The 12,758-nt window shown below is 41.2% G+C and overlaps 1 protein-coding gene across 1 annotated transcript; it reads right to left on the reverse strand.

Moving 5' to 3' along the window:
- Nucleotides 1–308: 308 nt before the first annotated feature.
- TOMM7 (translocase of outer mitochondrial membrane 7) lies at nt 309–10,405 on the reverse strand. Its single transcript, XM_017526971.2, has 3 exons — nt 10,221–10,405; nt 5,108–5,156; nt 309–524 (listed from the first exon to the last, which is right to left on the reverse strand). Exons 1-3 carry the CDS (start codon nt 10,321–10,323, stop codon nt 509–511), a joined length of 168 nt encoding a protein of 55 aa, XP_017382460.1. The 5' UTR covers nt 10,324–10,405; the 3' UTR covers nt 309–508.
- Between the last annotated feature and the right edge of the window lie 2,353 nt (nt 10,406–12,758).

A 12,758-nucleotide genomic window follows, 5' to 3' on the forward strand; every position in this document is an offset into this window, starting at 1 on the left:
TAGCAATAGAGCTGCCAGGACCCCTATTTCTTGCAGTCAGAACTTCAATGCAGAGGAGGAAGTAATGGCTTGCTTTGTCACAAACTGAGAACTAACTGTATTCTTGCTACCTTAAGGGAGTTACTGATTCGCTGCAAAGGGAAACTGTAATCCATATGTTAGGTGAATGGGCAGGAATTAACTTGGAAAATTTTTTGTTTAAATAGCACCCTAGGTACATACATAAATTCCCTGTTTTGAAAAAGTATCAAAAAGCTTAATTTTTACCTGATAACTCAGCATGTTCAATTCAAAAAAGACTCAAGACATAACATTGTTAAAAACATTTATTCTGATACATTCTATCGTAAGTTAGTACAAGTTCCACTCCGCTACAGATTCATCTGTGACGAGCCTTGTGCCATCCAACTGGCGACCGAACGATGTCCCATCTCTTATCCAAGCCAGAGCACACATCTTCCATGCTGTCTGCTAAATTGCTTCCAAATCCAGAAGACCAAATAATCCTTTATCCCCAAAGTAGGCTAAAATTTTTGTAAAGAGGAGAAATAAATCCCAAAATAAAAATCTTTTAGACACAACCTAAGACCTAGAAAATTTTATACATTTATGTTTGTTTCCTCATCTATCAAATTCAGAGTTATTAGAAGACAACGATCAATCCCAATGAACAAGCAAATTAAACACACGGACCTATAGTAAAATAAATACAGTTTAGTTACTTTTGAGCGCAGTTAACTACCATAAAAAAAAAAAATGTGAGCTGACATAAAATGAAGTCAATCAAAAGGAAAATGATTACTGATTTCCATTAACAGGTAGGCCTGATAAACCAAGAAAACAAAGCTATCTCATTATTAGATACAACATCAATAATATTAAAGTAATATTTATTCAATTAACATTTCAGTACATTAAACACTGTGGAAAGTTCACAACTACCAATTACGATTCCTATTTTAAAGATGTGAAAATTGAGGCTCTGAGATAGTAACATATCATTTAAGTGGGTAGAGTGTGATGTGACTTAAATGCTCTTATAACCATTATGTTCCTAGGGAGCAATTAGCCTCCCCTTCCACCTCAACTAATTCTAACCCCAAACATTCCAGCCATTAAGAAGTCCAAACTCCCAAATCATTTGCTGACTCTATAAAATACAGTCCAAGAAGGAGAAAAGAGATGGTTTCATTTCTAAATCCTCTGCTTAAAAATGTAGCCCAGTTGAATAAAACTGCCTTAAAAAATGACAATGGCAGTTTTGTAAAGTTTATTTTTTTAAATATTTTCCCTGTGCCTAAGAAGAAAACACATAACTATTTCCAATTTTCAGATGTGTATTAAAATCTCCCCTTAAACCCTAGGTATTTTTGCACACAGTTAAGATAGGAAAATAAATTCTTGGCTGGGCATGATAGTTCATGCCTATATCCCAGCCCTTTGGAGGCCAAGGTGGGTGGACCTCCTGAGCCCAGGAGTTCGAAACCAGCCTGGGCAACATGGCAAAACCCTGTCTCTGCAAAAAAAAAAAAAAAAAAAAAAAAAAAACTAGCCATGCGTGGTGATATGCACCTGTGGTCCTGGCTACTTGGGAGGCTGAGGTGGGAGGACCGCCTAAACTCAGGTCAAGGCTGCAGTGAGCCGTGACTGTACCACTGCACTCCAGCCTGGGTGACAGAGTGAAACCCTGTCTCAAAAAAAACCACATAAAAATAAAATAAATTCATGTATGAAGGTCTCTTCCTCTATGGTAATGGGCAGCAAAAATATAAAAAGAAAATCTAGCTCAGCCTTATACAGATAATGGAAATGATTCTCTTTCCTTGATATTCATATAGTTTCCCTAAATGTTTTATTATGACACTGCCCCCTGTGTATTAAAGTACTTTTGAATAAGGCACTCATGTCAACATTTGTTGACCACATAAAATGAGCCATCCTTTCAGAAGGTCAAATATTAAAATTAAAAAAAAAAAAAAGAAAAAAAAAAAAAAAAAAAAAAAAAAAAAAAAAAAAAAAAGCCATCCTGGGTAAAAGAGGATATGAAGATGAATGTGGTCCTAACCTCAACAATTTGGCAAGGGAAACAAACTGGTAAATCATTAACTATATTATTTACATACATATTATATAAATAAATGTATGAAGAAACAATAGACTTTATATTAATAAACAATAAATTTTATGTTGTACAGTACATGAAATTCCAAAACTCAATAACCCTTTGCAGGCACTCGCTCAATTATTTCCTAAAACACACATACCTCTGGAAAGAAACCAGAAGATGCTCTTAATGATGGAAAAAAATCGAGAGTTAGCACCAAGAAGGAAAGAAGCAGAGAAGACAGTAAGTTTAAGAAATAAAAAGCAGTAGGACAGGGATGCTTCATCTAGTCGTTGAAGGTTCAAATCTTGTTGGGATAAATGCAGCCCCAAAAAAGGACAACAAAAAGACACATTCTATCCCTACTTCTGTATCCTAAAATCACCAAGGACACACACAAAAATGTTATTTCCCGGCATGCAGGTCCAGCCTAAAATTTGTACAAGATGCAATCCTTTATCAATTCCTGTCCACCGGACCATGAAGGGCAGGTGTTGTGACTCATGCTTGTAATCCTAGCACAGAGAGGCCCAGGTGGGAGGATCATTGGAGCCCAAAAGGTCCAAAACCAGCCTGGGCAACATAGTGAGACCTTGTCTCTATAAAAAATTAAAATACAATACAAAAAACCCACAGAAGACTATCAAGAAATGAGGGTCATTAGGTTAATTCAATACTTGTTGAACAACTATTTCAGGTGCTTATGGACAAAATATAGCCACAAGCATAATACAAGGCAGAAAATGACAGATACAAAAGGATACTATGGGGCTGGGCACAGTGGCCCATGCCTATAATCCCAACACTGGGATGCCACAGCAGGGTCACTTCATCCCAGGAATTTGAGACCAGACTAGGGAATATAAAAATTAAAAATTACAAAGAAAGAAAGAAAACTATGGGAACACAAAAAAAGAGTAGTTTTAGCTAGGAGGAAAGGAAAAGATTTATGGAAGGGGCAACATTTGAGACTGGGCTTTTCTAAAAGCAGGTTTTCACCCAGTGGAAACTAAGGGGAAAAATCAATTCCAGACTAAAGGAGCACAAATACAGGAGCAAAGGCATAAAACTATGTATAGTTTATCCTGGGATTTAGCATGCAGCATCATATAGCCAGAGCACTGTTCTCATAGGATAAGGAAATGGGGATGAGATGACATCGGAAAGATTAAAAATTACAATAGTTTACTCATCACATATTACTTGATAATACTGTTAATACTTCAAATATAATATTCTTATTCAATGTTCATGGCAACTTCATTACATAGGTATTATTATGCCCAACTGATAAAGGAGGAGATGACAGCTTAGAAAGGTTAACGGCTTCTTGGAGAAAGGTATTTGATGGTAATTTCCAATACTTAGAAAATCTCCACACAACTTGACTCAATAGTCCTCTCTGTTTCCCAAGGTAATGTTTCTCTAAGGACAAGGCCACTCAACTAGTAGGTAGCAGATATATTACCTCAATCCCTATTTTACAGAAAAGAAAATAGAGTAAGGGCTAAGAATAAAGGAGTTAGTGGAGAATCTCTGAAAACAGTTTTTAAAAGTCATGCCATAAACAGTTAAAGGAAGAGGGGAAGGGGAAGAAAGTAGCGAAGACCATTTGTTAAAGAACTTTATCGGGGAAAACAGAATAACTGCAGAAGTGAACAAGTTGAAGGCACATATTGTAGTACCCTTTGAGAATAAAAAGAGACCTTGCTCTGAAAAAGAAGAGAACAGCAAAGCATATGTGGTAGAGGAAATTCGTATCAGATGGCACTGTGCTAAGTAAAGGTAGGGGTAAAATTACTTGGGGAAGGTCGCATGACCCAGTGTAAAGAATGTAAGCTTTAGAAATAGAACATATTCTACCACCTACTAACTGTATAACCTGCTCTGAAGGACTGAAGTGACAATTAGATACATTGTGTAAAAAGCACCTAAAGCAGTGGCTGACACATTGAAGGTGATAGTGAAAAATGTATTTTCTGCCCACTCTAGAAAAATGCAGCTTGGAGAAGTTTGAAGAAAATAAATGAAGCCCTAGAACAGTCAGTGAAAAGTCTGTTAGGGCAACCCACAAGAGACAGGATCAAGCAGAAATCCAATCCACCAGTGTGTAGTAGTCATGGTCATCACAGTGCCATTAAGTATCAGTCCTTCCTCCAGAGCAAACTTGTCTATTTGAGATTATACCTATACATATTATTTTCACAAGTATGCACATACATGCATACATGTGTGTATGAATATGTATACTCTGTGTGTGAAATTTTCACAAGTGCTTACCAATACCAGCAAGATTGTTTCTGAGAAAGGAATTTGGCAGTCAACACCCATAAATGTTCATATACTTTATAAATCCTATGAGAATTTATAAGGAAATTAAAATCTATAAAAGCTACATATACACAAATGTTAATTATTTATTTACTTTGTTTTTGGTTAGAGATGGGGGTCTTGCTATGTTGGTCTTGAACTCCTAGCCTCAAGCAATCCTCCCGCCATCTTCCTACCCTGGCTTTCCAAAGTGCTGAGATCACAGGCGTGAGCCACCACATTCCACCCAAATGTTAATTATATTGTTGTGTAAAATACTGAAATATTGAAAAACCTAGGTAAACCACAACTGGAAAATATATGGGACAGCAACTCAAATTTTAGATGAAAACAAAATCCTGCATACCCTTGTGAGAACAACATATAAGGTTGTATTCATCTGAATGAGGATAAGATGAGAATATAGGAAATTTAAAACTGTTCCGCATTTTAAAGTGGTTGGATAATAAATTAATTCTTGTTAAAATATGCTTCATCATAGTTATAACATGGTATAGTAAATACAAATTGGGAGGGGGAAGAGAAAGTAGTTGCAGTTTTCCAATAGCCGAAGGTTATACTGACTGATAAAGCTCGATTTCAATGACTGCCACTATTACTCTTTTACATCCCAGTGATTCAGTACTACTGTATGAAAATTTGCCCTGAAATGTTTAGTTTTAATAGCAGTACCTCAAAACAGTTGGTTCAGGCATTCCAGGATCTGCACCTCTCTTAAATCCTGAATCAAGGAGAGAGAAGAGAAAAAATATTATTAAAACCTCGGCAGACAAAACATTTACAGTCCAGACTTTTTCTTCTTTGTAATTCAACCTAGGATAGATAGAATGGTATCTGAATCAACCAGTACTATCTAGATTTACCTGCACTACAGAACAGTCTCCAATTTTCACTACAGTATGAAATTATGTCCAGGACTAATCAATAGGAAGAACAAGCTATCTTATTCCTTTTTTTTTTTTTTTTTTTTTTTTTTTGAGACAGGAGTCTCACTGTCACCCAGGCTGGAGTGCTGTGGGCATGAGTTCAGCTCACTGTAGCCTGTAACACCTCTTCGTACCAGGCTCAAGCTATTCTCCTGCCTCAGCCTCCTGAGTAGCTAGGATTACAGGCACCCAATGCCACACTCAGCTAAATTTTTTTGTATTTTTGGTAGAGACAGGGTCTCACCATGTTGGCCAGGCTGGTCTCAAACTCCTGACCTCAAATGATCCACCTGCCTCAGCTTTCCAAACGGCTAGGATTACAGGTGTGAACCATCATGCCCAGACCAAAACAAACAACTTTTTTAGTAAGCCAGCACACATGGCCATTATTCCTGTTGCATACACAATTAGCACAATTATCCTTAGCAAGCTCTATCTTTCATTATTAGTCATTACTGAGAAATAAGATACCATAACTCCCAATTTATACTGGATGAAAGGCTATGAAGAGCAAACTGATATTTGGAAAAACAAACAACTAAACTTTTTAATTTTTTTCTAGAGACAAGTTTTCACTATATTGCCCAGGCTCGTCTTGAACTCCTGGGCTCAAGTGATCCGTCCACCTCAGCTTCCCAAAGTATGAGATTACAGGTATGAACCACCATGTCTGGAGGAAAACTACTAAACTTTTTTAAAACACACAACTGAGGATATTTTATCCCCCACAAACCTCTCTTTTTATAAAACAAAGACCAATGATAGAAAAGGGACAGGGTGGGGGTGGGGGTGAGAGTGAGGCAGCAGGGGATGGATCGTTCAACACTTACTATTTAACAACCTAATTAAATCAACTCATGACAAGTACGGTTAAGTCTATCTTTTACCGTTTAAACTATATTGATAAGTTAATCTGATGACATATACGCTCACTTGTTGAAGTAACTGATTAAGTCAGAAAGGTTTCAAGAACTATGAGGGGTCTGCAGTTTTATCTTATTTAGAAGATAACAAACTGGCCTACCAGCTTCACAGATGTTGGTATAGACAATATTCTAAGTCAGAGTAAACAAAGAACAGTTTATTACTACCAGCAATAGATTGTAAGAGCATCATTTCTGCTTCAGTTCCTCAACTCTCAATTTCCAATGCAAAGAAGTTCAGATGACACCTGCACATGTCATGGATTGCACTGCTGGAGATTAACCTGAGTTTAGGGAACCAGAATCTTTTATAATGGGCTGTAAGCACGTCTCCCGTTGCTCTGACTGGAGGTACTATTTTCCAAGGCTGCTTGTTCTGCAAACACCCTCAAAAGATAATACGGAACAAAGGATCATCAGAGCCTCTGCTTGTAAGATGTGCAGAAATGCAAGAGAGCATGGAGAATTGTCTTCCAACAAGTGGCTCATTAAAACCTTTTTGTTGGGCCTGGCACCGTGGCTCACACCTGCAATCCCAGCACTTTGGGAAGCTGAGGCCGGTGGATCACGAGGTCAGGAATTCAAGACCAGCGTGGCCAATATGGTGAAACCCCATTTCTATAAAAATACAAAAAATTAGCTGGGTGTGGTGGCAGGCGTCTGTATTCCCAGCTGCTCGGGAGGCTGAGGCAGAATTACTTGAACCCGAAGGTGGAGGTTGCAGTGAACCAGTATCGTGCCACTGTATTCCAGCCTTGTGACAGAGCAAGACGCCAGGGGAGAGGGAAAAAAAAAAAAAAAACCTTTTTGTTAGTAAATGTCCAGACAGATTCTCTATTATCGTGTCACTGCCTGTCATATTTTACACCACTGTACTCCCCAAAGCACTAAAAGTTTCGGTTGAACCTGAATTACATTAAAAGTTCAATTTGCAGCTGCTGGTTTTAATGAGTTGAGGTGGAGGAAGTAAAAGAACTTGGAGCCAGGTGTAGTGGCTCATGCCTGTAATTCCAGCACTATGGGAGGAAGATCACTTGAGGCCAGAAGTTCAATACCAGCCTGGGTAACATAGCAAGACCCTGTCTCTATTTCAACATGGGAACTGGTTTAGACATAAAATTAAATATACAGCATGAGGGAAAAGACAATGATAAACAAGTACTGGAAAGACAGTCTTAACACTAATCTCATATAACCTGAATTGAATGTTGGGGTGAAAATCACCATAATGGTAGTCCTAGGAAGGGAACATAGCCAGTGTGTGTAAAAAGACAAATAAACTCTAGTATAGAAAAGGAATGTGTTATCCATCCTTAGACCAAAGACCCTGGCATACAGATTGCAGCAATTGAAAGCTACAGCTTTCTAGCAATAGAAGAGGAATCTCAAAACAGGGAGGAGGAGGGAACAGTAGATGAAAAGACAGAGAAGCAAAGAACCACAGGGACACAAAAAGCAAGAGCAAGCTAAAATAGGACCTGGCATACACAATGAAAAAAGAAGGTGGCACAAAGAAGGGGAAGAATCAAGCTTCCACACCTCTTAGCTAAAAGGTGAGCTAACCCCACTGTTTGCCCGGCCAGAGAAGGCCCTTCCATCAGCAAGTGAAAGAAGTGGGTGGGGGGAGGAGGAGCTGCAAGAATAGTGGTGAAAACACCAGCTGTCTGTCATATTTACTCTAATCCTTGGTACCCATAAAAAGTCACTAAAATCTAGAAAAGTAATGTTTTTTTTAAAAAAAAAAAAAACTTGCACTGAAAATAGGGAGGAAAAAGATTTTTTTTGTTTTATATTCCCAGGTTATCACAGTTGGCTTGCAACTCATGGACAAATAGAAACCACAGCTGCTCAGCCACACAGTGTACTTTATCTTATACAACACACGACACCTAAATCAAAAAGGAAGCAGTGCCTTGTTAAAATCATAGTATTTTAAAATGTGAAACTGAGTTTTAGAATTGTCAAACTATACGCTCAAACTGACACAGCTGGGATGAACAAATCTGCTCTTTCCCTTTTGCCAAACTGCCTGAGTGGGGCAATAAAATTAAAAAGAAAAAACTGGCTGGGCGCGGGGGTTACGCCTGTAATCCCAGCACTTTGGGAGGGCGAGGCAGGCGGATCTTAAGGTCAGGAGTTCGAGACCAGGCCAGCCAATATGGCGAAACCATACTGGCAGATCAATGGCCAGGTTCTAACCCCAAACTCATCAGAATTTCTAGGAGTAGGTCTCCAGCGTGAGTATGGTTTTACCTCTCCTAAAATGATTCTAATGTACAGCCAGGGTTCAGAACTACTGCCATTCTAAACTTTCCCGGTTCTTCTCTCACTGACTCAGGTAAATCACAAGAGGGATAATGCCCCAGCAGATGGCAAACTGGCCCCCCCGAAGAGCTGCTGCAGCCTCTGCTTGGCCTCTTTGCTCAGCTTCACCCTGGCGACGGCCGTCTGGCGCAGAGAGAGGACCCCTTACAGCAACCACCGCGTCGGTATGAGATTGTATTTTTTTTTTGTAAAAATTTTTAAAATAGAAAAAAATTAGCCGGACATGGTGGCAGGCCTTGTAGTCTCAGCTACTTGGGAGGCTGGGGCAGAAGAATCGCTTGAAACCAGGAAGCGAGGTTGCAGTGAGCCAAGATTGCGCCACTGCACTCTGCTCTGGGCAACGGAGTGAGACTCCGTCTCAAAAAAATAAATAAAATAAAAAATAAAGAAAGAAGAAACTACAGGTTGTACGTAGTGATTCATGCTTGTAATCCCAGCACTTTGGGAGGCTGCGGGAGGGTCGGAGGGGAGAGGCTAACTTGAGGCAAAGAGTTTGAGACCAGCCTGGCCAACACAGCAAAACCCTGTCTCTACTAAAACAATATAAAAATTAGCCGCTATCGATGGCTGCAAGTCTGTAATCCCAGCTACTCGGGAGACTGAGGAGGAAGGATCGCTTGATCCCGAGAAGCAGAGACTGCGGTGGGCCGAGATCGCGCCACTACACTCCAGCCGGGGCACAGAGCGAGAGTATGTTTCAAAGAAAAAAGAAAAGGAGAAAAGAAAAAAACTACAGAATAAGGTCCCATTGAGCAGCCCTAACGGAAGAATATTTGCCCGGGCACTTACAAATCCTTGCAGTGATCAAACGTGGTGGCACGAGCCTGTAGTCCCAGTTACCTGGGAGGCTGAGGTGGGAGAATCGCTAGAGCACAGGAGGCGGAGGTTACAATGAGCCAAGATAGGGCCACTGCACTCCAGTCTGGGTGACAGGGTGAAACTCTGTCTCAAAAACAAAAATCAAAAAAAACCCAAATCCTCGAAGTACACTATAGTGGTTAAGACTATGGGCTCTGATGCCCCACTGCCTGAGCCTGTAACACCCTCAGCACACCTGTGCAACCATGACAAAAAAGTTTCTCTATGGCTGTTTCCTCACCTGTAAAATGGGGCTAGTAATAGAAATCATCCAAACCCTTCATTGAACAGGTAAGAAAGCAGAGACATCCAACGACTATTATAACCATGCTTTCATGGCAGTGGTACTTTCACGAGGTGTCTAGATTCTCAGAACAGGCCTCTTTCCACTTAGGACCACATGGTGAGGTGAGGACGAACACCCTGGGAACCCGCCTAGTGCTAAAGAGTGAATTAGTCGCTTTCACATCCACTGAGGTCATCCAACAAATCCGAGAGGTATGACCTCCACTTTAAGGATGCAAAAATAGAAAAGGAGGGATTGCAAGACTTGTTAAAGACCACGCAACTATAAAGCGATAGAACGTGAACTCGAATTCAGGGAAGATCGGCCCCACTTAACCAGACAGCCTCAACGGCCATGAACCGCGGTGTCCCCTGTTTTTCTCTCCCTCCCGCGATGGCCAAAAATGAGGCCGCAGTCTCCGCCGCCCTCTTCCCTCCAGTCACTTTCCCGGTTCTTCTCTCACTGACCCAGGTAAATCACAAGAGGGATAAAACCCCAGCGGATGGCAAACTGGCCCCCCTTGAAGAGCTGCTGCAGCCTCTGTTTGGCCTCTTTGCTCAGCTTCACCATGGCGACGGCCGTGTAGCGCTGGTAAGAACCTTTACCGCAACTACCACGTCGGAAATCCGAAAGACAATGAAGGTGCGCAAGCGCAACACACGGCCTTTACGGCAGGAGTCGTGAGCGTCGCCAACAGAGGTCGTAATTCATCGCCTTTAACCTGCCCTGCTCTTCCGCCACGCTGCGAGGAATAGACGCATGCGTGCTTGCAAGCATGGCGGGCTGTAACTGCGTTCTTCTTGCCCATTTTTAAAGCCCATCTTCAGGTGTTCCTTCCTTGACATACAAGAACATTAATTAAATTCAGAGGAACTGGCTTTTAATCCCAACTCTTATTCTGACTGGCTGTGTAACTGTGGACAAGTTATTTAACTTCTCAGAATCAGGTTGTTTGTTCAAACCTGAGGTTGAACTGCAAGAAAGGTTAAGAAGTGACATGGGAGTCCGAGGCGGGTGGATCACGACGTCAAGAGATCGAGACCATCCTGGCCAACATGGTGAAACCCCATCTCTACTTAAAAATTAAAAAATAAAAATAAATAAAAAGAAGTGACACACCCACTAGGGTCCAAATCCATGTTTTCTTTGATCCGAATTTTTTTTAATTACTTGCCAACATTTTAGAATTTGCGAAATCTCACATGAAATTCTGGACTTTTGAAGCTGAGAAATTCCATTGCAACAATCGAGGAAACGAAATAGGAAATGACACTGTTTTCCCATCTTGCCGTCATTGGTTTAGAATAGCAGTGGTTCTCAACCCTGGCTGGACATTAGAATCACTTTAGGAGAAGTAAAACCGTACTCACGCTGGAGACCAACTCTTAGAAATTCTGATGAGTTTGGGACTGAGACCTGGCCATTGATCTGCCTTTAAAGCTCCCTGGTGATTCCCAACCTCTGATAGAATAAATTTCTGGCTGCTGTCGTATTTGAGGTTTGACCCCCCAGGTCTAAGACTTCATTGATTTTCAGGGCTCTAAGACATTTCTCCCCGCCCCCCCACCTTTTTTGGTTTGTTTCTTTTCTTTTCTTTTCTTTTCTTTTGAGACGAAGTCTCGCTCTGTCTCCCAGGCTGGAGTGCAGTGGCGCGACCTCAGCTCACTGCAACCTCTGCCTCCCAGGTTGAAGCGATTCTCCTGTCTCAGCCTCCTGAGTAGCTGGGACTACAGGCGCGCGTGCCACCACACCCAGCTAATTTTTTGCATTTTTAGTAGAGGCGGGGTTTCACCATATTAGTCAGGCTGGTCTTGAACTCCTGAACTTGTGATCTGCCTGCCTAGGACTCCCAAAGTGTTGGGATTACAGGTGTGAGCCATGGTGCCCAGCGGCTCTAAGACATTTCTAAGGCTTTGACTTTTAAGACTTTCCTGCCTCACCGTGAAGGTACATAGTCATTTTCTGTGCCCAATGGCTGTGATCCTAAAAACTTCCCTTTCCTGATCTCTGTGGCTTGCACCTGTAATTCTGGCTATTTGGGAGGCTGAGGTGGGAGGACCGCTTCAGTTTGATGCTGCAGTGAGCTGTGACTGGGACAGTCGCTGTAACTAACTGCCCAAGGGATTCACCTTGCCCGATGCCTGGACAGAGCTGATTTATCAAGACAATGGAATTACAATAAAGAGTTATTCACACAGAGCTGGCTGTGCAGGAGACCAGAGTCTTATTATTACTCAAATTAGTATCCCCTAGCATTCAGGGATCAGAGTTTTTAAGGACAATTTGGTGCTTGGGGAGGCAGCCAGTTAGTCAGAAGTGCTAATTGGTTGGTCAAAGATGAAATCACAGGAAGTGGAAGCTATCTTGTACTGGGTCAGTTCTTGGGTTGGGGCCCCAAGATCAGATGAGCTGGCTTACCGATCTGGGTGGTGCCAGCTGATCCATTTCGCAGGGTCTGACAAATATCTCAATCCTGATCTTAGGCTTTACAATAGTGTTATTCCCAGGAGCAATTTGGGGCGGGTCAGAATCTTAGTTCCTGGATTGGGACCTCAAGATCAGATGAGCCAGTTTACCAATCTGGGTGGTGCCAGCTGATCCATTTTGTAGGCGCTAAAAAATATCTCAAGCATTGATCTGTTTTTTAGGCAAGAAAAGGATTTGTTTTCGGAAAGGGCTGTTAATCGTCTTTGTTCTCAGCTGTAAACTAAAAGTTCCTCCCAAAGTTAGTTCAGCCTATGCCCAGGAGTGAACAAGGACAGCATGGAGGTTACACGCAAGATGGAGTTAGTGAGGTCAGATGTCTTTCACTGTCTCAGTTATAATTTTACAGTGGCAGTTTCATCACTACAATCCAGCCTGGGCAACAGAGTGAGACCCCCTCTTTAAAAAAAAAAAAATCCCCTCGCTTTATGGTATTCTTCTCCGCTCATCAGTGTTAATAATAACACCCTGTGTCTATTATGCCTGTCGCTGTGTTAAATGCTAAAAAATAGTTCTTTTAA

The sequence above is a fragment of the Cebus imitator genome, unplaced genomic scaffold (assembly GCF_001604975.1).
Source record: "Cebus imitator isolate Cc_AM_T3 unplaced genomic scaffold, Cebus_imitator-1.0 Scaffold45, whole genome shotgun sequence".
Classification (NCBI taxonomy): Eukaryota; Metazoa; Chordata; class Mammalia; order Primates; family Cebidae; genus Cebus; species Cebus imitator.